Below are 24,914 nucleotides of genomic sequence, written 5' to 3' on the forward strand. Positions count from 1 at the left end.
ATACAAGGCTCATTTTTGAGGGAACCGCTTTATATTTTACAGCACTCCATTTTTTCAAAGTGTTGTTTTTGTTTTGAAATGGAGTTTTGCACTGTCGCCCAGGCTGGAGTGCAGTGGCGTGATCTTGGCTCACTGCAACCTCTACCTCCCAGGTTCAAGCAATTCTCCTGCCTCAGCCTCCACAGTAGCTGGGATTACACCACGCCCAGCTAATTTTTTGTATTTTTAGTAGAGACGGGGTTTCACCATGTTAGCCAGGATGGTTCATCTCCTGACCTTGTGATCCACCCGCCTTGGTCTCCCAAAGTGCTTGGATTACAGGCCTGAGCCACCGTACCTGGCCCAAAGTGCTTTTATACACAAGTCAGGCCAAGGGCAGTTGGTCAGGTAATTCACCAAAGGGTTTTCAGATAGCAAGTTATTTAACATTAAAGTAACAGAAGATAGTATTTCCAGCATAATTTCTTATCTCAGCTTGGGTCTCTGATGTTACCCCCACCACTTCCACATCAAGGCTTGTACACCAGCACATGTTGAAACTTGCTTTGACAAAAGCTGCTTCCTGGTGGCTTTGAGAGCTATGTATCTGAACTTTAAAAGAAGTGTCATGCCTAGGGTCAGGCAGCTGGTCACTCAGGTATTAGAGACAACTACCCTGACTCATGGTCACCTGCTCCAACTTGTGTCATAGCACAAAACAGTACTTAAATCCTTACAAAGCTAACAAAGGAAGTAATGTCGCCATGTGTCATTGTCACAGAGTTACCAGAAGTTTGGGGGATTTGGGTGTTCATCTTTCTATTGTGGAGTTTTTAAGGTGGTGATGGCAGTTGTGTGGTGGCTGTCATTTGGCAAGAATTGAAATTGGAGGCTTCTGTCATCCTGATTATTTATCCAACAAATGACATAAAGAAGGGCATGTTTGTAGGGAAGAACTCCGGTGGGGACAGCACCTTCTATTTACTCTCTGAACCTGTATTATTAGGTTGTATATTTTAGGAGAAGAGAGGAAAGTGGCAAAAGGAGGCACAGATACAAATTTATACAAATCACCAGCTAAGTTTGGCCACAGTGGTTTGCCAAATAGTTAATACTTATTGAATGCTTATTGTGTACCCAGCTAAGCACTTCCCAAGCTTTATTTCACTTTATCCTCACAATAACCCAATTAAATAGCTATCATTGTTATCCCCAGAGACCACGATCTCATGCATAGTGAATGTCAGAGCCAGGATTGGAACCATAAAGTAGTCTGTGTTGTAACCACTAAACAACTGACTTTCTACCCTGCTTTAAAATGTTGCCTGTTGTTTGTTGTTGTTGCTGCTGCTGCTGTTGTTTTTGAATGGTGGTGGCCAATTTGCCTCCACAATCCAGACATAATTTCGGCACTAAACAGAAATACTTCAGTCTATACAAACTTCATGTAAGTAGTTCCTGCATGAAACTATTTCCCAAGTAATACAGCACCGATTTACACCTGGCAGAGGGCATGGTTTTGATGTGAGCAGTTGGGGGAAGCTTGTTTCTCTACACCCTCAAGCACGCCCACAGCAGGAGCGGAGCAGCAGGCCAGACGGCACAGAGCCCTCCTGGGACTGGTTATTTACATTAACCAAGGTCGAAATTTCTCCGGGAGATAGGTGCTGCCAAGATCCCCAGAGGAAGTAAGACGCTTTATCTTTTGCACGCACACCAAGTCTTCAGAGGGCCTGGATGGGTGTGACTCCCAGGAGCTAACTGTCCCGTGCAGGTGCAAATCTGAATCCGTGTTTATGTGGAGGTGTAGACGCAACTGGAGATGACGCGGTTAGTCGCTGACGTCCGTGGGAAAGCTCACCAGCAGCGTTGTTAGTTGGGTTGTCTCTGTAAGTGTGGACAGTGTTGTGGTGGGCACCCAGTTTGGATCGCCCCGTCTAGACAGGGGTGTACGGGCACTCAATGTTCCACGCACGGCTGGGAGCTCGCGGTGCAGTCCACGCGGGTGCGCCCGGAAGCCCAGGGGATCCGTTCCGCGCTCCGCTGGAAATTCGGCCGCCGGCTTCGCCCCGCCCCCAGAGCCCCTGCTTGGCCCCCCGACCCCAGCACCCCCGCTCGGCCCCGCCCCCAGTGCTCCGTCAAGCCCCGCCCCCAACGCCCGGCGCTCCCGTCGGTGCGGCGGCCTCAGTTCCGTAAACACTTCTCTCCCCGCCCCCGGCAGCCCGGACCGCACCACTTGCCGCGCGGGGAGACCGTGCCGTCTCGCATCCGAAACACCCTCCCATCCGAGCTGTCCTCGGCTTCTCTGGTTTAAACATGACGAAGACTGTTTGTCTAATAGGTTCAGTCTGTGAGCGCTCGGCTATCGGAGCCTGAAGGGCCCTGGATCCCCTTGCCCCGTCGTGCCGTCGTCCCCCCGCTATCCGATTTTGTGATGGCCGCGCCGTGGCTGCCTCCCTAGAGTCCCTCAGGGCCCTTTAAATACCGCGTTGCGCGGGGGGGACGCTGGGGTTGGGGGGGTTGTTGGACTGGTGAGTTTTCGAGGTGATAGTGCTGTGCTCGGTGAGGGGACGCCCAGAGAGCCCTCACGCGGGATCACTCCGTCGCCGTTCTCCTCTTGTCTACGTGCTGGACCCGGTGCGTATCCTTCACGGGGAAGGCGTTGCCGGCTCGCAGGTGACCGGCCGGGGCCAACGGAGGGGACACTGCTGCAGCCCGAAGGCTCCTCCGCCCTATCTCGGAACTCCATGCTGGGACGGCGGGGCAGGGGCCATCAAGCTGGTCTCCTAATTCTTGTCTCACCACTCCACGTCCCCTTGTTTGACCTCGAACTGCCGTCCCGCGTGGCAGCGGGGAGCGGGGCACCGAGTGGCCGCCCCGCGTGTCGGGGTGGACACAGACTTCGGGCCCCGGAGGCCGCTTCGCCGCTGTTTAAATCCTGCTGGACAGGTACCAGCGGCATCCCGCCATCACTGCCCAGGGCACCCCCTTCCCCCGCACCCCTCGGCCGGGCTGGAGTGGGGAACTGAGCCAGGGTAGAGGCCGGGCGGGCCCGGCCGCGTGTGTTTGGAGTTTGTTGCCGTGGTTTCCCGGGCACTCGGCTCTGCCTCCGCCGTCCCCTCCCCCAAGGGTTTGTTTTGACAGGAAACGTGGTGCTGCTGGAGGGGAGGGGCGGCCAGAGGACGTGGGCGAGGTCGTGCAGACTGCTGCTGCGTCCCCTTGCCGGGACCTTAGGTTAAGGGGAAGAGGTGGAGAAATGCCGATCGGGCCTGGGCTGGAACGCTGAACCCTCAGGGGTTGCTTGTGCTTCCCAAAGCTGCTACTATAGGTGGCACCAGTGGGGGTAATAGCAATGATTTAAGGTGGCACATGGATGAACATGGTTACTTGTTTTCGTTACTATTAAGAAAATCTGTTCCATTAAGTAAGCAGTTTCACAATGACAGAATTTCCTTTTAAAATAAATACATTTAAATGCAAAAATCTAGCTAAGATAAAGAGACACGGTTAGTAAATTATAGCATAGGTAAGGAGGGAGATGTAGAAATAGTCATAAAGAGTGGTACTCAAATGACTGCAGTTTGGGAAAATCTTAGATGGTTGTCCTGCTACCTTAACTGTGAAGAAACTGAACAAGTTGTCCTTGTCCCCAGTGGGCGTCTCAGCACCCATGGTCACCAGCCCAATCAGGGACCTTGCTCTTCTTACCTGCCAACGGATAATGAGTTTATCTCAGTGGTTCCCACTTGAGGAGGCTCCCTTCTGTGGTCCTTTTCCTGTCTTCTCTAGGGATTTCATGCATCACCCTGACAGCCAGTGGAAATTGCCTGATTTGAAGAGGCCCAGGACCAAAGATACCCAGTCATGTGTGGATGCAGCTTCAATGCCATTTTGTGAGAGGTTGAGGGCCCCAGAAGGGGAAGCACAGGTATTAACAGAAAACAGACCAGCAAGTGTGGGAGGAGTGCTTTCAAATATGAAAAGTGCCTAGGAATCCTTCTCCCTGATGCTGTAATGCCATATGTAACGTGAACATCTGCTTTGTAGACAGTGACTGGCTTGTTGACTTTTATCTAGCTCTTTGTTGGTTCTAACTTGATGAAGACCAGTATTGTCTAGATGAATGGTGTAGGCCCCTATCCCTCTGCTCTATGGTTTTGGTTTGCTGTGGATGAATAACTTTATTCTGCTCTATGGTTTTTGCTTTGCTGTGGATGAATAACTTTAGCACTGCTATTTGAGACTGATTCTAAAGCAGCATTTTGCAGAAGAGGGAAATTTTTCACATCATCTGCAACTTTTTTCTTCAGAGCCCAAACTTAGTCCTCTGACTCCCTTCCCTTTACTACACGTATGCGAAGGCTTGTCCTTGCATCTGACCTTGATCTGGTCTTAAAGGATGGTACCCACTAGATGTTTCTTGAAGTTTCTTTTTTACATGAGCTAACCTTAATTGGATGGGTTCCATTCCTCAAGGCCCTGCTGGGTAATCTGAATATTTCACTCCAAAATGTTTATGACTGTAAGCAGTTAACCTTTTTGCTAACGTGGGGTTTAACTAGGGATTTTGTGGTGCATAAAGAATGGCTCCCTCCTAGAGGATTTTCTGTCACTGTAGCGGGGTGGTGGTGAATTGTTTTGGGTGACGAACTCCTTCGGTGATGCCCTTTACAGAATGGCACTTGAGCAGCCATACCAGGATAAGATCAGCTTGCTACCACGTGTGCGAGGGCCCACATGGTGATGGGTAGATCGATTTGCCAGTGGGAGTGGAAAGAGTGAGCAGCACACCAAATTTTCTCCAGCCATCCTGGAGTGGTAGAGAGCATGGGTTTCAGGGATCTGCTTCCTGGATTTGAGTTGTGCCTCTACGCTGCTGTGAATCACTGGGCAAGTAATGCAACCTCTCTGGGCCTCAGGATCTTATGATAAAATTGGAATGATACCTTAGCTAACAAGGTTATAATGAGGATTCAAGGAGATAAAATATATAAAGAACTTATCATAGAGCAGTTATTGATGGCTTATTATTGAGGTAGTAATAAGCACTCAGTGACTGTTAGCTGTAATTGTTATTATTTGCTACACGTGAGTTTCTTTAAGCTCCTGGAACTGTGGGTCTTTGCTAGTTTGAATTTTTGGTGCCTTGCAAATGCATTGAAGTAGGCACTGGGAATTGGAGAGGAGAGTCACAGCTTCCACCAGCAGCTTAAAATCTAGTGGGAGACAGATATGCACACAAGTGTAGTACTGTAAGTGACTGCATAATGGGAATATGAGTAATGTGAGTGAGGCAGAAAAGAAGGAAAACTCAAGGTGTCTTATGAATAGAAGTGTGGCGTAATTAGTTCATGCAACTATATTCATTGAGCTCCTGCTCTAGCCCAGGCAGTGTTCTAAGCTCTAGCTGGCTCATTTAGATGCAGTGAGTGTAGCTATCAGGGAAGGTTACTTCGAAGTTGGTGACATTAAATTTCAAATCTGAATGACAACAGGGAACCAACCACAAGGAGATCAGGGAGAGGAACATTTCACGGGGAGAGAATAGCAGGTGTGAGTGCCCTGAAATAGGAAGTTTGGCGTGTCTGAGGAACCCAAAGAAGATCATGAGGGGTTAGTGGGAGAACACTGCAGAATGAGATGGGCAGAGTTAAGATCACAGAGGGTCGTAAACCATGGCCCAGAGACTTAGGAAAAGGGAACCCACCTAGGGATGAACTCTTAAAAAGGATTATCTGTTTTGCCTCTTCTGGAGGGCACTGTTCAAGAAGGACATCAGGACAAGTTTGACTGTCTAGAAGAGTTCTTGTAATAGAGTGGTATTTAAGTTATCACAGCGGTGGGCACAATCAAAATTTCAAAACTGCAAGAGGTTGGACTGTTCTGAATTTGAATCTTGAAGTTTCAGTTCAGCCCATCATCTTCTCTTTTAACCTTTCATTTGGAAATACTTTCAAACTTACAGATAAAGTTGCGAGAATAATACAAGGAATACCGTGTTGTGTACCTTTTACTCAGATGCACCTATTAACATTTTGCCCTATGTGCTTTATTATTTTTTCTCTTTCTCTTTCATTTGAATCATTTGAGAAAAAGTTGTATTATGTCATGGCCCTTTATTCCAAAATAGAAAAGCACAGTACATTTCAACTTCAGTATATTTAACATTGGACAATAGACAATAGATTCAAATATTGTTAACAGTGTTATTGATTGACTGATACTGTCCTTTACAGCATTTTTGCTTCAGTACTGGATCCACTCTAGGATCACCTATTGCACTCAGTTATCAAGTGTTTTTTTGTTTTTTTTTTTCTTCTTTTTTTTCATCTGGAACATATTCTCAACCTTTCTTTGTTTTTTATGACATTACATTTTCGGGACTTGTAACTTCTTTTGTAAGAATAAAATAATAGTTGACATCCGTCAGGCACTTACTAGGGGCTTAAGAACTTGACAGATACTATTTCAGTTAATCTTCACAACACTTCTACAAAGGTGGATACTATTATTGTCCCCATTTTACAAATGGTAAGTTCTCTGTTTCTAGTCAGTAAATAATCAAGAGGAGCCAGGATTGAGAACCCAGTCCACCTAGCTCCAGAGGCAATGTTCTTAACGACTTCAGTGACGTGTGTTATCATCAGTGTATCTTTGCAATCCTGAACCAGTGCAGAACTATTTGCAGATAGAGTTGCTGCAGAAAGGAAATAAGGAAGTAAAGCTGGACACAAGCTGAGGAATCACAAGCAAATTAAAAACCAATCTCCTGTCTATCTATAGTGAAATACAGTACTAGCCCCTTCAAGTCCTTGTACCCATTCACACCTCTTGAATGTCAGTAGTCTTACTACCATTCATTTATTCAACAATAAATATTTGAATGCTTGCTGCATTCCAGTGATTGGTTTCAGAAGAAATGACATAATATTGTATCTATTATCACAAAGTGATGGAATAATACAATAAAAAATGCAAATATGACAGTACTTAATTTTCTTTGAATAGTGACCTGCTATCGTGTTGGAGGCTTTACTTGGAGTCATCTTCAGTCTTTTCTGTTGACTTTACCTTTGACCAGTGATTAAATTCTCCAGGTATGATGAGATGTGATGTTTCTGAAAAGTTGTTTGATTTACTTGTGAGTTGCAGTGTCAAAAGTTAGGTAGATCTAAGTTTGCATAAGGAGTATTACCTTTCTTAAAGAAACAGCCTGGTTTCATGATCATCAGTCTAAGGGAGAATCCAAAATAGTTTTTAAAGCAGTCTAAATATCCTCAGTGCCTTTTGAATCGAGTAGCTTTGTCCCCAGGTGACTTACTTGGAAACTCAAGACCGAGAAAGGTAAGAGCAGGTATGAAGGAACTCACGGAAGAACATTCACACAGTGATGGGCCATTCACTCTTGGCTTTTGTCTGTCAAACAAGTGCCAAGAGTTCTGTTCCATGTTAACTACCAGCCTTGTTTGTCTGTTGAAGAACATGGTGTTATCCTGACCTAAAACTGTTCTTCCCTCCAGAGTGTTTAAGTCCTGAGGCAATGATATTAACAAGAAAAAGCAAATAATAGAAAACATTTGTATACTGTTTACTGTGTCAGTGACTGTTCCAAACACTCTGCATGTATTGAGTACCTGAAATCTCACACCAACCCTATGAATTAGGTATTCTTAGTAAGCCTGTATGAGGAAACAGACAATTTTTTAATAGAGTCATAATGGACATTTTGGCTTCAAATACAGGCTTCTGCTTGGATACACTAAGGCCCAGTTGTAATATGGAGGCGTATACCTACTAAACAAGTTTCTAAACATTTTTAAAATTTTCCATTGCAGCCCCTGTGTCAGGAACTCTACCTCCAGTGAATTGCTGGAAGAAAGTATAGTTACAAGTATAGTTACACATTATTAAGCATGCCTGGCATAAGCACATTTAATTTCTCAGAACTTCTAGTGTTGCCTCATGGAACTCTGGGTTTGGAGCATCTTATATTCCTAGCTGAGGGAAACCTTATAACTGGCCCAGCCTCTCAGAAAAATGTGCATAAAGTCACACGGCACATTAATGATGAACTCAGGTCACAAACCCTGGACTCCTGACTCCCAATTATTTTAATCTTTGCACTTTTCTGCCTTGTTAAATACAATTAAAAAACCAAGTGTGCTATCCAGCTAAAGTAGAAAAATGAAATGGACAGTTAAAACTATTAAGCTAGTTCATAAATTCTCATGGCTGGAAGCTCTTATTCATTTTCACTTGGAAAAGCAGCCAGAGCTCATTTGAGGCAACTGTAGTAGAGAAAAATTAAGAGCAGAGCATGCATAGCACAGTTGTTATATTACAGGGGAATAACTGGGGGGAAAAAAGACAACTTAAAGTGGAAACAAACTTTAAGATATTCAAATAAGAGCATGACAGGGAACTGGGAATTTTGACGTTTAAATCTAATAAGATAGGCTTACGCAGTAAATTCTCTGCTCTAGGGCTTGGGCTTTGGCAGTACCAGGCTGGTTAACGTGTCGTGATATCAGCTTGCACATGTTCTGGTTGAAGCTTACCAAATGAGATTCAGGGATTCTGATTTAGCTGACACTGAATGAATACTTGTCATATACTTGGCACTGGTCGTGGACAAGACACAATCTCTGCTTTATTAAGGAGATTCAGAAGTAGCCATGGGAAGAAAATAACAAGGGACTAATATACAAGGAGCTAAGTACTCACCTGGAAATGCAGGAGATGTGCTGCAGACATCCCAAGAGGAGTGCTGTTCACTTTGGCTAAAAGCAAGGCTTCCTGGAGAAGGTAGCATTTGCAAGAAATGCCATCAGTGGGACATCAAATGTTGGCAAAGAGAGAAAGCAAACTAGAACATTGATGCAGGGTCTGTTTGTCTGTGCAGGTGCTACCTTTTTACCCACACTTAAGTGACCCAAAATGCCCTTCAATGGCGAGAAGCAGTGTGTGGGAGAGGACCAGCCAAGCGATTCTGATTCTTCCCGGTTTTCCGAAAGCGTGGCTTCGCTCAGTGACTGTGAGTGCTCCAGGCAGAGCTTTACAAGTGACTCCTCCAGCAAATCCAGCTCTCCTGCTTGTGAGTCAATGGGGGAGCAGGGGTTGAGGGTGGCGGGGCTACTTCTAGATATGTGTTGGATCTGAAAACTCAGAAATGCCTGAGAGCAACAGACTTCCCCTCCTTTCCAGATGCCCCAGAATAGCGCTGCAGGGGCACTGCAGCTTTCCTGGACACATGCTCAGAAATAAATAGCCACTAAAGTTTACAACCTGCTGATTTTTATTTTGATTACTGCCTCCGATCTGCTTCGGTCTGACGATAAAGCAGGACTTCAACCTCGTCTGTCTTTTCTCCTTGAGATTACTTCTTAGATCCCCGCTCAAGGATAAATTCAAATTGGTCTTTTCTGAGTATTCCTGATTTACACTGAAGGAAACTGGTCTTCATTGAAAGGTCAGGAAGGAAGTGAAATAATCTAAAGGGTTTCATGTTGATTTCAAAAAATATTGTGCAAATCACCCCAGGAAGGTACCCACAAGGAGAATTACTACATTAGGGGTGTGAGAAAGAGTTAAAAGAGAGGTCACAGCAAAAGGAGATATCTTTTTCCCGTTTTTGGGTGTAGAAACTAGAGATGTGTAAAGCAGATGTGTTTGGCTTTTTTTTTAATTGGCGCTTTATTTAGTAAGTATAACACCTTTAACTGGCAAAGCAAATGCAGGAAAAAGCAACTAATGTTTAATATGCTGAACTGTCCACTTCTTACAAATTGCTTTATTTGTGTTTTAAATTTTTACATTTTTATTTTTTAAAACTTAGAAAATACGTAAGAATAGAGAAAAGAAAACATTGCCTATGATATCACCCAAAGACGACAGCGGGCAGTGCTTTGCCGTATCTTTATCCTTCACATAGACATATGTATGTATATATGTGTGGACTCTTCTTGCTTAGTATTATAACTAAAACATTTACTCATGATTACATGTTTTTGAAACATTGGTTTTATGAATACCTATTACTTCATCAAGTGAATATACGGTAAACTTAACCATTGATTCATCATTGGACATTTAGTTAGTTTCCTTTTTTTTTTGCTGTTACAAATAGTGCTTTATGAACATCTTAGTTCATGAAGCCTTTCTGGAAAGTCTTTTGGATATCACTGGATTATTGGACCAAAGTATATAGACATTTTTAAGGAGAATCTTGAGTCAGACCTGGCAAAAGAAATTAACAGCAGCCACCCCAGGTTTCTGTGCCTTTTCTCACTCTTTATACTGTATGTGGGGTTGGCACATCTGACACCGGGGTACCTAGACATCCTGAAGAAGGGTTTTACCAATTCTGTGCATCACCTTTCTTTTCTTCCTCCTCTTTCCCTGATCCTCCTCCTCATTTCCTAAAAATTAGGTAGCCAGGCACAGTGACTCACGCCTGTAATCCCAGCACTTTGCGTGGCTGAGGCAGGCGAATCACCTGAGGTCAGGAGTTCAAGACCACCTGGCCAACATGGTAAAACCCCATCTCTACTAAAAATACAAAAATAAGCTGAGCATGGTGGCATGCACCTCTAGTCCTAGCTACTCGGGAGGCTGAGGCAGAAGAATCACTTGAACCTGGGAGGTGGAGATTGCAGTGAGTCAAGATTGCACCATTGCACTCCAGCCTGGGTGACAGAGCAAGACTCCATCTTGAGAAAAAATAATAAATTAGGTAGTAAAATATTTCCTGTCACTGCTATTGTTTGACATTATGATTTTAATTAAAAGAACCTAAGATTTCCAACAGTGATTTTAAAAAGACATAATTTATTAGAATAGTTTCTTAGTATAATCTTTAGAAATAACTCAAATTCTTCATTTACTACTTCCTACTGAGAAGTACAATGTCCGGCTTCTCAGATTTATTCTATTTTACTTTTAATTATGTAAATTTATTGAGTTCTTACTATTTTCTTAAATTATCTCATTCAGTCACCTCAGGCCAACCCCATGAGGAGGAACGCTATGCCTCAGTGAAATCCAATGATAAATACCAATTGGCAAAACTTAGAGTGAACCTGAGCATTTATACTATACCGCCTATACATTTAAAAATTACAGTTTTTGGCCAGGCGCAGTGGCTCACACCTGTAATTTCAGCACTTTGGCCAAGGCAGGCGAATCATCTGAGGTCAGGAGTTCGAGACCAGCCTGGCCAACATGGCAAAACACCATCTCTAATAAAAATACAAAAATTAGCCAGGCGTGGTGACACGTGCCTGTAATCCAGCTACTTGAGAGGCTGAGGCAGGAGAATCGCTTGACCCCAGGAGGTGGAGGTTGCAGTGAGCTGAGATTGCACCACTGCACTCCAGCCTGGCAACAAAGTGAGACTCCATCTCAAATAAATAAATAAATATTATAGTTCTAAAAATCAGTTATTTCATATTGAGTCTACTTAATGAGACTTCTGAATTATAGAATAAAAATAATTTTATCAATTTCCTATATAATACATGTAAGTGCAGGTTTCAATGGGCACTAAAAATGAGGTAATTTTTTTTTTTCCTTTTTGAGGTAGAGTCTCGCTCTGTCGCCCAGGCTGGGGTGCAGTGGCGCAGTCTCAGCTTACTGCAAGCTCCGCCTCCTGGGTTCACGCCGTTCTCCTGCCTCAGCCTCCCGAGTAGCTGGGACTACAGGCGCCCGCCACCACGCCCAGCTAATTTTTTTCTATTTTTAGTGGAGATGGGGTTTTACCATGTTAGCCAGGATGGTCTCGATCTCCTGACCTCACGATCCGCCAGCCTCAGCCTCCCAAAGTGCTGGGATTACAGGCGTGAGCCACTGCACCGGGCCTGGTAATTTAATTTTTGAAAGTAACTTATAATGGGCCTATATTAATAAGATGGTCTCAGAAATATTTGAGACAATGTTATCAAATATGGTAACTGAAGCTATTGAAGGAGTTCTTAAATTTTTGAAGCCTTTATTAAGTGAGGGAATTCACCTCTTTTAATATATAGTCTCCTTACTTATAAAACTCTGAAGTCTGTACATTCTGATAAATTAAACCTTATCTGCATCAGGAGGCTTCATTGGATGACAACTTTTCTTCCACAACATTAACTGGCTTTTTTTTTTCTTTCAGCAACAAGCCCTCCAAGAGTTGTAACATTTGACGAAGTGATGGCTGCAACAAGGAACTTATCAAACTTGACTCTTGCTCACGAGATTGCTGTAAATGAGAATTTTCAATTGAAACAAGAGGCCCTCCCAGAAAACAGGTAACCTGGGGACATTTGTTATATGTAAACTGTGCTGAAGATTGTGTGTGTGTGTGTGTGTGTGTGTGTGTGTGTGTGTGTGTGTGTGAGAGAGAGAGAGAGAGAGAGAGAGAGAGAGACATACACTGATTCCTGGAAGTTCTTGTATAATATCCTCGGGGTAAACATTTAGTTCTCTAACAAGGTTCTTATACTTGTTTTAAAAATTTCTGGCTGGGTGTGGTAGCTCACACCTGTAAACCCAGCACTTTGGGAGGTGGAGGCAGGAGGATTCCTTGAAGCCAGGAGTTTGAGACTGGCCTGGGCACCAAAGCAAGACCCCATCTCTACAAAAAATAAAAATAAAAATAGTATCCGGCATGGTGGCATGAGCCTGTAATTACAGCTACCCAAGAGAATGAGTCAAGAAGATCATTTGAGCCCAGGAGTTTAGGGACTGCAGTGAGCTGTCATGCCACTACACTCCAGCCTGGGTGACACAGCAAGACCCTATCTCAAAAAAAAAAAAATAAAAAAAATTCCTGTTTGTGACCAGCTTGGCCAACATGGTGAAACCTCATCTCTACTAAAAATACAAAAATTAGCTGGGCATGGTGGTGGGGCATCTGTAATCCTAGCTACTTGGGAGGCTGAGGCAGAAGAATTGCATGAACCCAGGAGTTGGAGATTTCAGTGAGCCGAGATTGCACCACTGCACCACGGCCTGGGCGACAGAGTGAGACTCCATCTCAAAAAAAAAAAAATTCCCCGAGGATACATATTACCCATAATCTTTAGAACTCAGTTTATATGTCACTTCCTGAGGGAAACTTTTTCTGACATTCCTGAACCCCCTAGACTACAATTAATCCCTTTGCTAGAGACACCTGTGGCCCTTGCTGCCTCCCTTTTGTTAAGAGGTCTTATAATTTTGTTTGATGTCCATCTTCCCCACTTGATTGAAATGCATCATTTGTGGAGGAGCTATGTCTGTGCTGTTTGTTGCTGTATCCTTACTGTCTAGCATAGTGCCGGACATACAGTACAGGCTCAAGAAATATTTGCAGATTGATTTATTGAAAACTGATATTCAGGTTCTGAAGAATAAATAAATGCACCTGAACGGTCAAAGTGCTAAAAGTAGGCAATCCAGAAATGTCTGGAAATGGGAGTCACAGCTGCAAGAGGTACTTCCTGGTTAACCTCGCTCTCGGACCTCTAGTTGGAGCCACCCCTTTGGATCCTACTTCAGCCTTTTTAGAGTCAGTGGCTCACAGGTTTCCTGGGACAAAGAGGAGAAGAGGCTTGAGACTATTATTACAGATCAATCATCTTTAGAAGCAAAGTTGGTTCATGGATTGAATTTTCAGCCTCGCAGTACCAATTATGAATCCTGAGGCATTCGATCAGTTAAGACAACTGAGAATATTTGATCCCGTTCAGAACTTTTTCATTTGTTTTAAAGCAGGAAAAGTAAAGGAAGTCAATGTAATAATTTTTATTCTTTAAAAAGTGGATCATAGTCCTCCTGGGGATGTTGTTCATATAATATGAACATTTTTTAAGCTTGCCATCTATCGTGGGCATATCTGTTTGGTTTCCTTTGGTAACTGCATTTCTCCATGACCCTTGATACCAGCTCTACTGCTACAACCCTAGGCTAGGCCACCATCATCTCTGGCCTGGACCCTTTCAGTCCTAACTGGTTGTCCTGTCTCCATTCTTAGCCCCCCACAGTTCATCTTCCATACCCACACAGTAGCCTTAATGATCTTTTTAAAGAATAAGCTATATTAGATGATTTCTTTGCCAGAAACCCTTCAATGGTTTTCAGTTACTCAGAGACTAAAAATCTAAGTGTTTCGGTATGGCCTGGATGGCCCCACTCCCCTGACCCTGTCTCAGTGCTGTCTCTCCTGCTTGCTGTGCTTCAGCCACACTGGCTTCCTTTCTGACCTCAGGGTTCACCAACCTGGATCTTGTCTCAGAAACTTTGTTCCTCTGACTTCTCCTTTTTGAATGTTCTTTTCCCAGATATGAGACGTTCAATAAACATTTATTGACTAATACAAATGAATGTTTTTTTGAGACGGAGTCTCATTTTAAAGTTAAAATTTGTATTTTGTATGAAGTAAAGCAAAAGACAGGGCATATCTGTACTTTAAATTCAAAAGTGGCGAGTACAGGCCATAGTGAAGGCACTTTAGGCTCAGACAGACCCTGGGGTTTGAATCCTGGCTTTGCTGAGACCATACCTGAACCTCATGCTTCCCAAGAATAAGGTGGGGGCTACACTACTCACTTCAAATGCATGCTCACTAGCATAAAAGTGCCTTGCACATAAATACTTTGATACTATGAAAAATATTAATCTCTCTTACCTTCAGTTTCTGCCGTGGCTAGAAAATGTGAGCAAGGGAAACAAAGTACAGAGTTAGGACACATTGCCTTTGTTTATTAAAGTTTTATCTGGGCGTGGTGGCTCATACCTGTAATCCCAGCACTTTGGGAGGCTGAGGCGGGCAGATCACCTGAGATCAGGAGTTCAAGACCAGCCTGCCCAATGTGGTGAAACCCTGTTTCTACTAAAAATACAAAAATTAGCTGGGTGTGGTGGTGCACGCCTGTAATGCCAGCTACTTGGGAGGCTAAGGCATGAGAATCACCTGGACCTGGGAGGCAGAGGCCGCAGTAAGCTGAGATTGCGCCCCTGCACTCCAGCCTGGGCGACAGAGTGAGACTCCATCTCAAAAAAAAAAAAAAAGAGATATAATTATCAAATTATGAATTCATTCACCATGCATTTGTCAAGCACTCACTATATATCAGGCACTGTGCTAGGCACAATGGTAAGTACCTACATGAAGGTCTTATGGCCTCTGCTTGGGAAAGGTATATAGCTCTGTGGGAAAACAGCCTCGTCAGTAATTACAGTGGAGGGATGTGGTTTTCTAAAAGCTGTTGCTAAATGGTATAGGAGTGAGGTAGGAATGTGTATTTTAATGTGCACCTATTTTAAGGGATTGACATAAGGGGTGAAGCAAGGTGGCCACTTATTCTGTTGTGAGCGCTTCCTCAGAAGGCTTCTATTTCGGCAGTTTAGTCTGGCTAACTTTAAATGGGACACCTAAGCTGAAGTTGGCAGGCATTCAAATGCATGTGCCCTTGGGGCCAATCTGTTCTATTCCATGCCATGAAATTTCAGCTGGTGAGGAAGAGCAACTTTGCCATCTCATCCCAAAAATGTAGCTAAACAAGTCTAAAGATCTGAATAGAAGGGTAGCTACATAAATTATGAAATCTCTTTAGGACAGAATTTTATGAAGTTATTGAAAGCATTTTCAAGGTCTAGGGGAAACAGGACAGAATGTTAAATGAAAAGTATATATTTTGCATATATGCGCTTAGCTATGTTAAAATAATGCATTCAACAAGAAAAATATTAAAAGATTAATAATGGGATTAAGGACAATTCTGGTTTTTTTTTTTTTTTTTTTTTTTTTACATTTTATAAGATTTCTACAATGAGGATATTTCTTTTATAATCAGCAAAAAATGATGCTTATTTTAAAAAACAATTCATTTTATTGCCATAGTTTGGCTGGTCGAGTGAAGCACATTGTTCACCAGGCCTTCTGGGACGTCTTGGATTCAGAACTAAATGCTGACCCTCCTGAGTTTGAACATGCCATCAAACTGTTTGAAGAAATCAGAGAGGCAAGTTGCTGTGTTGTCTGTGTCAGTTAGCGTCTTGCTCCAGGTGGGCTGCCATAACAGACTGGCATAGCCTGGGTGGCTTGTAAACAGTAGAAATATACTTCTCACAGTACTGGAGGCTGGGAAGTCCAAGATCAAAGCACCAGCAGATTTGGCATCTGGTGAGGGCTCACTCCCTGATTCATAGATGGTGCCTTCTTGCTGTGTCCTCACATGGCAGAAAGTGCAGAGAAGCTCTTTAGGGTCTTTTTGTTGTTGTTTTGTTTAGAGACGGAGTCTCACTCTGTTGCCCAGGCTGGGGTGCGGTGGCACAATCTCGGCTCACTGCAACCTCTGCCTCCCAGGTTCAAGTGATTCTCCTGCCTCAGCCTCCCGAGTATCTGGGACTATAGGTGTGTGCCACCACACCTAGCTAATTTTTTTATATTTTCAGTAGAGACGGGGTTTCACTGTGTTAGCCAGGATGGTCTTAATCTCCTGACCTCATGATTTGCCCGCCTTGGCCTCCCAAAGTGCTGGGATTACAGGTGTGAGCCACCGCGCCCAGCCTAGGGTCTCTTTTATAAGGGTACAGTTCCATTCATATGGACCTTACCCTTATGACTTAATCACCTCCCAAAGGCCCCACCTTCTAATACCATTCCATTCGGGATTGGGTTTCAACATACGAATTTGGGGACAGAGGAAAACACAAATATTGAAAAGTATAGCAGTTTTTTTTCCCCCAAAGATTGTTGTATGTCCTTTAGTACTGGCCACTTTTTTTCAAAAAAGGATCAAGTTCACTGACAGGGTTTCCCCTGCGCCTCCTGGAGTAGAGTGAAGGCTGGGAAAATAGTGCTGTGGACACAGCTTAGGGTGATGCTAAAGGGTAGAGGCTCTAGAGTTAGATTGTTGTCCTGGTTTAGTGATAGGTTCCCTCTTTAAGTTTCTCTTTCCTGAGTACTTCTAGGGTAGTCATAAGAACTAAATGAGGTGACAGTTGTAATGCTAGCCAACATTTACAAGGCACTTGTACTACAGTGTTCATTTCTTATCAGAATGCTGTGCAGTAGTTGCTCCTGTTATTCTTATTTATTAAAAAAAACAAGTTTTCTGACTCATGCAGGGTCACACAGCTTTGAGGGATAGAGAGGGACTTGAACTGAGCCACACTGGCTCAGAGCGCAGGCTCCTAAGCATGTGCTGTGTGGATAAGCACAGTGTCGTCTGTTAACTGAATAATCAATAAATAGGCTGCTCATATATAATAAATATTCTATGTGTAAAATATACTTAATGGACCCTATGGGATATTTTCATCTATCCTTTTTTTAAAGAGTTCTTTTAGAGCTATGGTCTGCAACTTGTTCTTTTTTCCCTTAACTTTTACCTGTAGACGTTTTGAAATGCAGCAGATCCTCGCATCCTATTGATTTGTTCAATGTTTTTTCTTTACAATGTTGATAAGCAAAAAGATAGATTCCAGCCAGGCGGTGGCTCACGCCTGTAATCCCAGCACTTTTGGAGGCCCAGGTGGGCGGATCACAAGGTCAGGGGATCGAGACCATCCTGGCCAACATGTTGACCCCATCTGTAACTAAAAATACAAAAATTAGCTGGGTGTGGTGGTGCACACTTGTAATCCCAGCTACTCAGGAGGCTGAGGCAGGAGAATTGCTTGAATCTGGGAGTCGGAGATTGCAGTGAGCCGAGATCGTGCCACTGCACTCCAGCCTGATGACAGAGTGAGACTCCATCTCAAAAAAAAAAAGAAAAAGTAAAAAGATAGATTCCTAGCTGGGGCTGCCGTCTGTGTGGAGGTTGTATGATCTCCCCATGTCTGCATAGCTTTTCTTTGGGTACTCTGGTTTCCTCCCTCATCCCAAAGATATGCATGTTAAGTTCATTGACAAGTCTAAATGGTCTCAGTCTGAGTGAGTGTGGGTGTGTGAGTGAGTGCATCCTGCAGTGGGATGGCATCCTGTCCCAGGCTGGTTCCTGCCTTATGCTCTGAGCTGCCATGGTAGGCTCCGGCCACTTGCATCCCTGAACTGGAGTAAGCAGGTTGGAAAATGAATGAATACAAGTTATTGTAACATAAAAATTCATAAAGTATTCGATAATCATACAGATGCACAACAATAAACAATGTGCTATGAAAGTGCTCAGTGAGCCTGTTATAATTACTATTTATTTTTGAACTGTGTGGTGGTAGGTGGTGTTCCTTAACAGTTTTTGTTTGCAAACATTTCTTCCCCAATTTAACGTACCACCATGGCAGCTGTCACTCATTGATTCACCAAAAATTGGGTAAATCATTCTCTTGTTTTTATTAATTTTTCTTGTATGTATAGCTCACATTTATCTCAGTGTTTAATATTAGAAGTGTTTGGGGTCTTTATTGAGAAGTTTGGTGATTTTTTTTTGTGACCAGAAATATGCCATAGAAACTTAACCGTTGTTTATATCAATTAGCCTATAGTAAAACTGGTTTCATTATATATCATTTCACTTAAAGTTGCAATTTCCAGGAACCTGTCAGCAATGTTAAGTAAGGACTTACTGTGCTTTCAATAATCTTGCTTCCTTGCTAGCTGTTTTTATTCTTACAGGAGCAGGAATTTCCCATGGTGGGGGCACTTTAATTCAGAAGATAGACCTTTCTTTTTAGAGTTGAGACACTGGAATGCTCCTCTGATCCACCATGCAGTCAGTGTCAACTTCTGTGGCATGTAAGGCACTAAAATGTGGGCAAAGGGCTTGGTCATCTAGACACTGAGGTGAAAAGTGACAGCTTTTATTCACATCATGATGCTGTTAATTTTTATTTGTTTCTCTGTAGATTCTTCTCTCTTTTCTGACTCCCGGTGGCAACCGGCTTCGCAACCAGATCTGTGAAGTTTTGGACACAGACCTCATTAGGCAGCAGGCTGAGCACAGGGCTGTTGACATCCAAGGCCTGGCCAACTATGTCATCAGTACGATGGGAAAGCTGTGTGCTCCCGTGCGAGATAACGATATCAGAGAGTTAAAGGCTACTGGCAACATCGTGGAGGTGCTGAGGTTAGCACTTTTGCTGTTTGCATTTCCTAGAGTATCTTTGAGTTCATTCAGAAGGGAAGTTGGGCATCGGTGAACACAGAATAACAACTAGTACCCCAAATAAATTACTGACCTTAGAAGAAAACCATATAAGCAGAGACCATGTCAATTATTTACTGTATGCAGAGAGTTTTCACATAGAATGATCTGACAAGGTTGTTAGTTGGCACATAGTGGGCCCTGGAGATGCAGTGATGAAAAAGACAGATATAATCCCTGACTCCGGGAGTCTAATGGGGAGAGAGACCTTGAACAATTAATTACAGTTGTGATAAGTGGAAGGGGAGGTAGAGGGTCTTAACAGAGTCTCCGACAAGGGACCTAATCTGGTCGAGGCTTCTTTATTAGTTACGGTCACTAGCTGCTATAACATGTAAACTCTAAATTCTCAGTGGTTTATCCAATAAAAGTTTGTTTCTCACTGATGTCACAGTCCAATTCAGGGATCCTTGATCAGACAACTCTCCACATCTCATCCAAGGACCCAACCTCCTTTGCTTGGCTCTACCTTTGCTCAGGTCCTTAGAGTCCTCTCCTTTCAGCTGGCAAATGGGAAAGAGACCATGGGGGAGACATATGTAATATATAGCCACCTCAGCCCCGAAGTGACACATTCCCTTTGACCATGACTAGTCACATGATCCCACCTAGATTGAAAGGGGAGTTGAGAAGGGTAGTCACAGCCTGGAAAGACTTTTCACAGCCACAAATCTGCACTGCGGGGAGGGTGCACGGGCCTTTAGTGGTCAGCCAGCCACGTCTGCTGGAGCTTCTCTGAGGAAGTGGGGTGCATATTATGTCACGAGGATCTCATCTGGCCACATAGATGACAACTTCCTTGTGATCTAAGAGGAAAGAAGAGTCTGCCACACTTTTTGCCATTGAAGTGGACTTTTCTTCTTTTTTGTGTGTGGTGGCCACATTGAGAATTGAGTTTGATGTAAATGTTTTGGAAAGGGAGGAGAAAGACCAGTCTGCATGTAGTGGGTAATTTACTTTGTGATCTTGGGCAGGTTGATCGACTCTCAAAGTGACAGTCTCTGTCGAACGGGTGTTAGGTACCCTTAGAGTCGTGCTTGGCTCTGGCAGATTGTAATTCCTCAGTTATGGGATCCTTGCTTCTAGTTGTCTTATTACCCTAGTACAATCTCAAATCTGTGATGTTCATCATGGTCATTTGTTGAGCGCCTACTGGATGCTACTGCCCCCTGCACTTTACGATTGTTATCTCATTGACTGTTCACAACATCCCTCCAAGGTTGAGGTTGTCCTCTTTCACAGATGAGGAAACTGAGGCTCAGAGAGACTGATTTACTTGTGTATATGCCCACAAATCTGGTGAGTTGCAAAGCTGGGTTTGAGCACAGGGCTGCTTAACTCTAAAAGGAAGTATTTTTCCTCAGTGCCTCACTGCCTTGTCCTTTCTTTTTTTAATTTTTCTTATTCCTTAAGGAATAGAAGCCATATGCCCTGTGTCCAGGCTCTTTAAAATTTCAGGGGCTTTCAAATGAAAATTCCTTCTTGAATTTTTCTTACATCATTAAGATTGTTTATGCTTCAAATAATTACTCTTGAGATCTGTGGAAGAACACATTTGCAATACACACATATGACCTTCTATGAAACATGACCCTACCAAATGGCAATTGAAACTTTAAAACCATTTTGGGGATGTTTATTGTTTTCGGCCTGGAACATAGATCATTGTTAGTGAATTTCAGCTTCACTTCTTAATCATCTCTCCATTTTAATTCTAAAATTTTTAGACAAATATTCCATGTCCTGGACCTCATGAAAATGGACATGGCCAATTTTACAATTATGAGTCTCAGACCACACCTTCAACGCCAGTTGGTGGAATATGAGAGAACCAAGTTCCAGGAAATTTTAGAAGAAACTCCAAGTGAGTATAATATAATGTGTATTTATATTGAAATTAAGTTAAAATGTGATGTTTTCATTTTTGACATCATATATAGTATCACTAAAGAATTTTGGCCTCTCTATTAAACATTTTTTTACCTTCGAAAATTGACATTACAAACTTACAGTTGTTTATTCTGTCCAGGAGCTGTGCTAAGCACTATTTGTTTCTTCATTCATTCAAGATATATTTATTGAGTGCCTCCTGTGTTTCAGACACTGCCTAGGTGCAGTGGATACTGCAGAGAACAGAATGGAATACAGTTGCCGTCCCCAAGGAGCTGACATTCTAGTAGGCATGACAAATAAATAAACGTCTTTATTTATGTATAACTGGGCAAATAAATAAACATATATGTGTATTATTAAGTGCTACGAAGAAAAATAGGATAAAGGGACAGTAAGGGTCAGAAGTGAGGACAGGTTGTTTTTTAGATGTGATGGACTGTGAAGGTCTCTATAAGTAACATTTGAGTAAAGTTTGCAAAGAAATGAGGAAGGGGCATGTAAAGATGGGGAAAAGAACATTCTAGCCTGAGGGACTGCAAGTACAAAGGCTCTGAAGCAGAAACTTGCTTATGAGTTTGACAAACACAGGGCAGACATTATGACTGGAGTAGAGTAGGTAAGGGGAGAGTGGTAAGAGATGAGGCTGAAAAGGAGATAAAGGCAGATCACTTAGAGCACTGTTAGTAAATGAGAGGAGTTTGGATTTCATTCCACATGTGGTGGAAACTCATCAGAGAGTTTTAATCAGGGGAGCAACATCTGATTTTCATTTTTGAAGAATATTCTTGTTCCTGGCTACAGAATAGATCATGTGGGAACAACGAGGGAAACAGAGGTACCAATTAGATGGCGTTGCAGTTGCTCAGGCAAGAAATGATGGTGGCTTGTTCCAGATGGTAGTGGTGGAAGGAGTGAGGAGAGACCAGATTCTGGATACATTTTGAAGGTGGAGTAATCAGATTTGCTGAAGGTTGGATAAGGGAGAAAAGAGTTAAGGATGACTCTAAGGTTTTTGGCCCGTACAACTGGGTGAATGGTGATACAGTTTGAGTGAAACCGGGGAGACTAGGGGAAAGAAGATTGGGAGATGACATGGAATCAAGAGTTCAGTTTTGGTGATATGAACTTTTGAGATTTCATTTGACATCAATGTGGAGATGTCAGGTAGGCATTTAGATATGAATGAGGAGTTCAGAGGAATAATGGAAACTGTGTATATACATTTGGGAATAATCAGTAGATGTATATATGTGATATAGAAAGCCATGGAACTGGGTACTAGTTAACATTTAGAAAATCCTTATCACATTCTAAGTACTTTACCTGTATGAACTAATTTAATCCTTGCAACAACTATATGAAGTTACCCCCCATTCTATGGGTGCGGAAACTGAGGCACCTTGAGGTTAAGTCGCTGGCCTATATAACACAACTTAAAAGTATAGGGGTCCACCTAGGAAGGCAGCTTGCCTCCACAGTCCATGTTCCTATCCATTATATTACACTGGGTGAGACTACCTAGGGGGAGTGAGTATGGACTCTGAAAGAAACTGACATGGGGCAGTCAAGCAGCTAGAAGCTGAAGTTGAGATGAGGAGGAGGATCTAGCAATGGAGACTGTGAGGGAGTAGCCAGAGAGGTAGTGTGACAGTCAGAAGAGGGGGGTGTCCTGTAAGAGATACGTGAAGAAGGTATTTGGAGAAGGAAGGCATGATTGGATATGACAAGCATTGCTAAGTGGTCAAGAAAGACACAGGCCAACTTGACCATTGGATTTGACTGTATGATGATGGTCGGTAACCTTGATGAGAGTGGTTTCAGTGGATTTGTGTGCATTAAAACCAGACGGGGCAGGGCACGGTGGCTCATGCCTGTAATCCTAGCACTTTGGGAGCCGAGGCGGGCGGATCACCTGAGGTCCGGAGTTCAAGACCAGCCTGGCCAACATGGTGAAACCCCTTCTCTACTAAAATATAAAAATTAGCCGGGCATGATGGCGGGTGCCTGTAATCCCAGCCACTCAGGAGGCTGAAACGGGAGAATCGCTTGAACCTGGGAAATGGTGGTTGCAGTGAGCCAAGATCGCGTCACTGCACTCCAGTCTGGGCAGCTGAGTGAGACTCTGTCTCAAAAACAAACAAACAAACAAAAACCAGACTGGAGGGGGATCAGGGAAGAATAGGAGTAGAAGAAATCTTAGCTCATGGAATCTTCACAATTACCAGTTACCCAGTGAAGTAGGTACTGTTATTCCCTTTATCTTACAGGCAAGGAAACTGAGATGCTAGAGGTTGCACAGCTGGCAAGAAGCTGGCTAACTGCTCTTGGCAAACTTTTGACACAAGCCTCTGGGGTTTAATTAACCACTATTTAAGGCTGAGTTAGGTGGTTTCTGCCCAAATAATCAACACAATGGCCTTATATAAAAAAGACAAAACAGGTGCCACATTTAAAGGGGCCCTGGCAGGCAGGAGCACGTCCAGAGGAGAACACATTGATCATGGAGGCCACATGAGGAACCGTCGAGGAAGCTGGGCATGTTCTGCTTGGTAACAAGGAGACTCAGGTGGGCCATGGCCCCACCCACCCTCTCTGTTGCCAGTGACTCAGAGACTGGTGAAATTCTGTAGGGCAGACTAGGATTCATGAGAGGGAGGAAGCAGACAGCTGGTTTTGACCTTTCTGATAGTTGGAGCTGTTTTAACTTTGGCATGGGCCTATTACAGCAGTAGTCAGTGCTAGCTAACATTTTGTATGAGCACTTACTACATGCTAAGTCCTTACTGTACCGCTTAAGTAGTCTATTCAAGCATCACACTAGCCCTATGAGGTTGGTACTGTTATCACCCCTTAATTACAACTGAGGGAAGTGAAGTTAAGGTACTTAGCCTAGATGACTACTAGTAAGGGGTAGAGCCTGGGTAACCCAGATGTGTCTCTGACTCAAAGCGTGTGCTTTAGATACTGTGAAACCCTGTCTCTTCAAACAAGTTATCAGCTGTAGGGGATATTGCAGAGGGATCTCTCACATCATCTGGCAGATGATTTAGTCATCTGGATAGCCAGTTATCTAGTCAGATAACTTCTAAGTTTTGTTCTACAACCAAAACTCTATGACTCCAAGGGCTATGTTGTTTTAGCTTCAAAGGGGAGGGAGTAAAGTGAAGTAGAATGCTATGTTGAACCTGGATCTGAAACCTGAACTGTGGCAACTGTCCACAGCAGCATTTTCCTGAGACTTAGTGGTTGGTTTCATTTGTGTACCTGTGTATGTAAACACATGTGCAAATGCACGCATATCTTTAATCAAGATAGCTTGGAATCTTGAGCAAATTCCCTAATAGGGTGAATTATGATTTTGTTCATCTCAAATTATTTGCCTCTTTTTTTTCTGTTTTTTGTTCGTTTGTTTTTTTGTTTGTCTTTAAGAGACAGAATCTCACTCTATTGCCCAGGCTGGGGTGCAGTGGCATGATCATAACTTACTGTAGCCTCCAATTCTTGGACTCAAGGGATTCTCCTGTCTCAGCTTCCCAAGTAGCTAGGACTATAGGCATGTGCCACCACACCTGGCTAATTTTTAAAACTTTTTGTAGAGACAGGGGTCTCACTGTGTTGCTCAAGCTGGTCTCTTAACTACTGGCTTCTTCCTGCCTCTCAAGTTGCTGGGATTACAGGCATGAGCCACTGCACCTGGCTTGCTTCTCTTTTTAAAACCCAGGCTTAGTGACCTGTAATCCATTTGCAACTTTTCTATTGACTCGGATATATTCAGAGATTTAAGAATAGAGCAAACCCAGCTTTGCATATAGGTCATTATTGCTTAGCAAGAGAAATCAAGAGTCCCAGAAGCAGAGTGTATGTCAGCTGTTAATTATGTCCCCAAGTCACTCTGCCAAAAGTCGGCCCCTGTGCCCTAATATCAAAATAAGAGCCTCA

General features: G+C 43.3%; 1 protein-coding gene across 10 annotated transcripts in view; it reads left to right on the forward strand.

Annotated features, from left to right (window-relative positions):
* Positions 1–2,486: 2,486 nt before the first annotated feature.
* The window catches only part of TCP11L2 (t-complex 11 like 2), a 44,034-nt gene continuing 21,606 nt past the window's right edge, over positions 2,487–24,914 (forward strand). For 2 of the 10 annotated variants that reach the window (XM_005572100.4, XM_074007677.1), the window contains exons 1-7: positions 2,487–2,616; positions 6,988–7,076; positions 8,882–9,073; positions 12,128–12,263; positions 15,839–15,959; positions 18,784–19,004; positions 20,810–20,946. In XM_005572100.4, the coding sequence (XP_005572157.3) occupies positions 8,917–9,073; positions 12,128–12,263; positions 15,839–15,959; positions 18,784–19,004; positions 20,810–20,946 (772 nt within the window). In that variant the 5' untranslated portion in view covers positions 2,487–2,616; positions 6,988–7,076; positions 8,882–8,916. Of the gene's footprint in view, positions 2,617–3,768; positions 3,908–6,987; positions 7,077–8,637; positions 8,785–8,881; positions 9,074–12,127; positions 12,264–15,838; positions 15,960–18,783; positions 19,005–20,809; positions 20,947–21,111; positions 21,295–24,914 lie in introns of those variants that run through there. The other 8 variants (XM_005572099.4, XM_045365844.3, XM_074007676.1 and 5 more) reach the window with 7 other exon arrangements.

Source organism: Macaca fascicularis, chromosome 11 (assembly GCF_037993035.2).
Source record: "Macaca fascicularis isolate 582-1 chromosome 11, T2T-MFA8v1.1".
NCBI classification, from domain to species: Eukaryota; Metazoa; Chordata; class Mammalia; order Primates; family Cercopithecidae; genus Macaca; species Macaca fascicularis.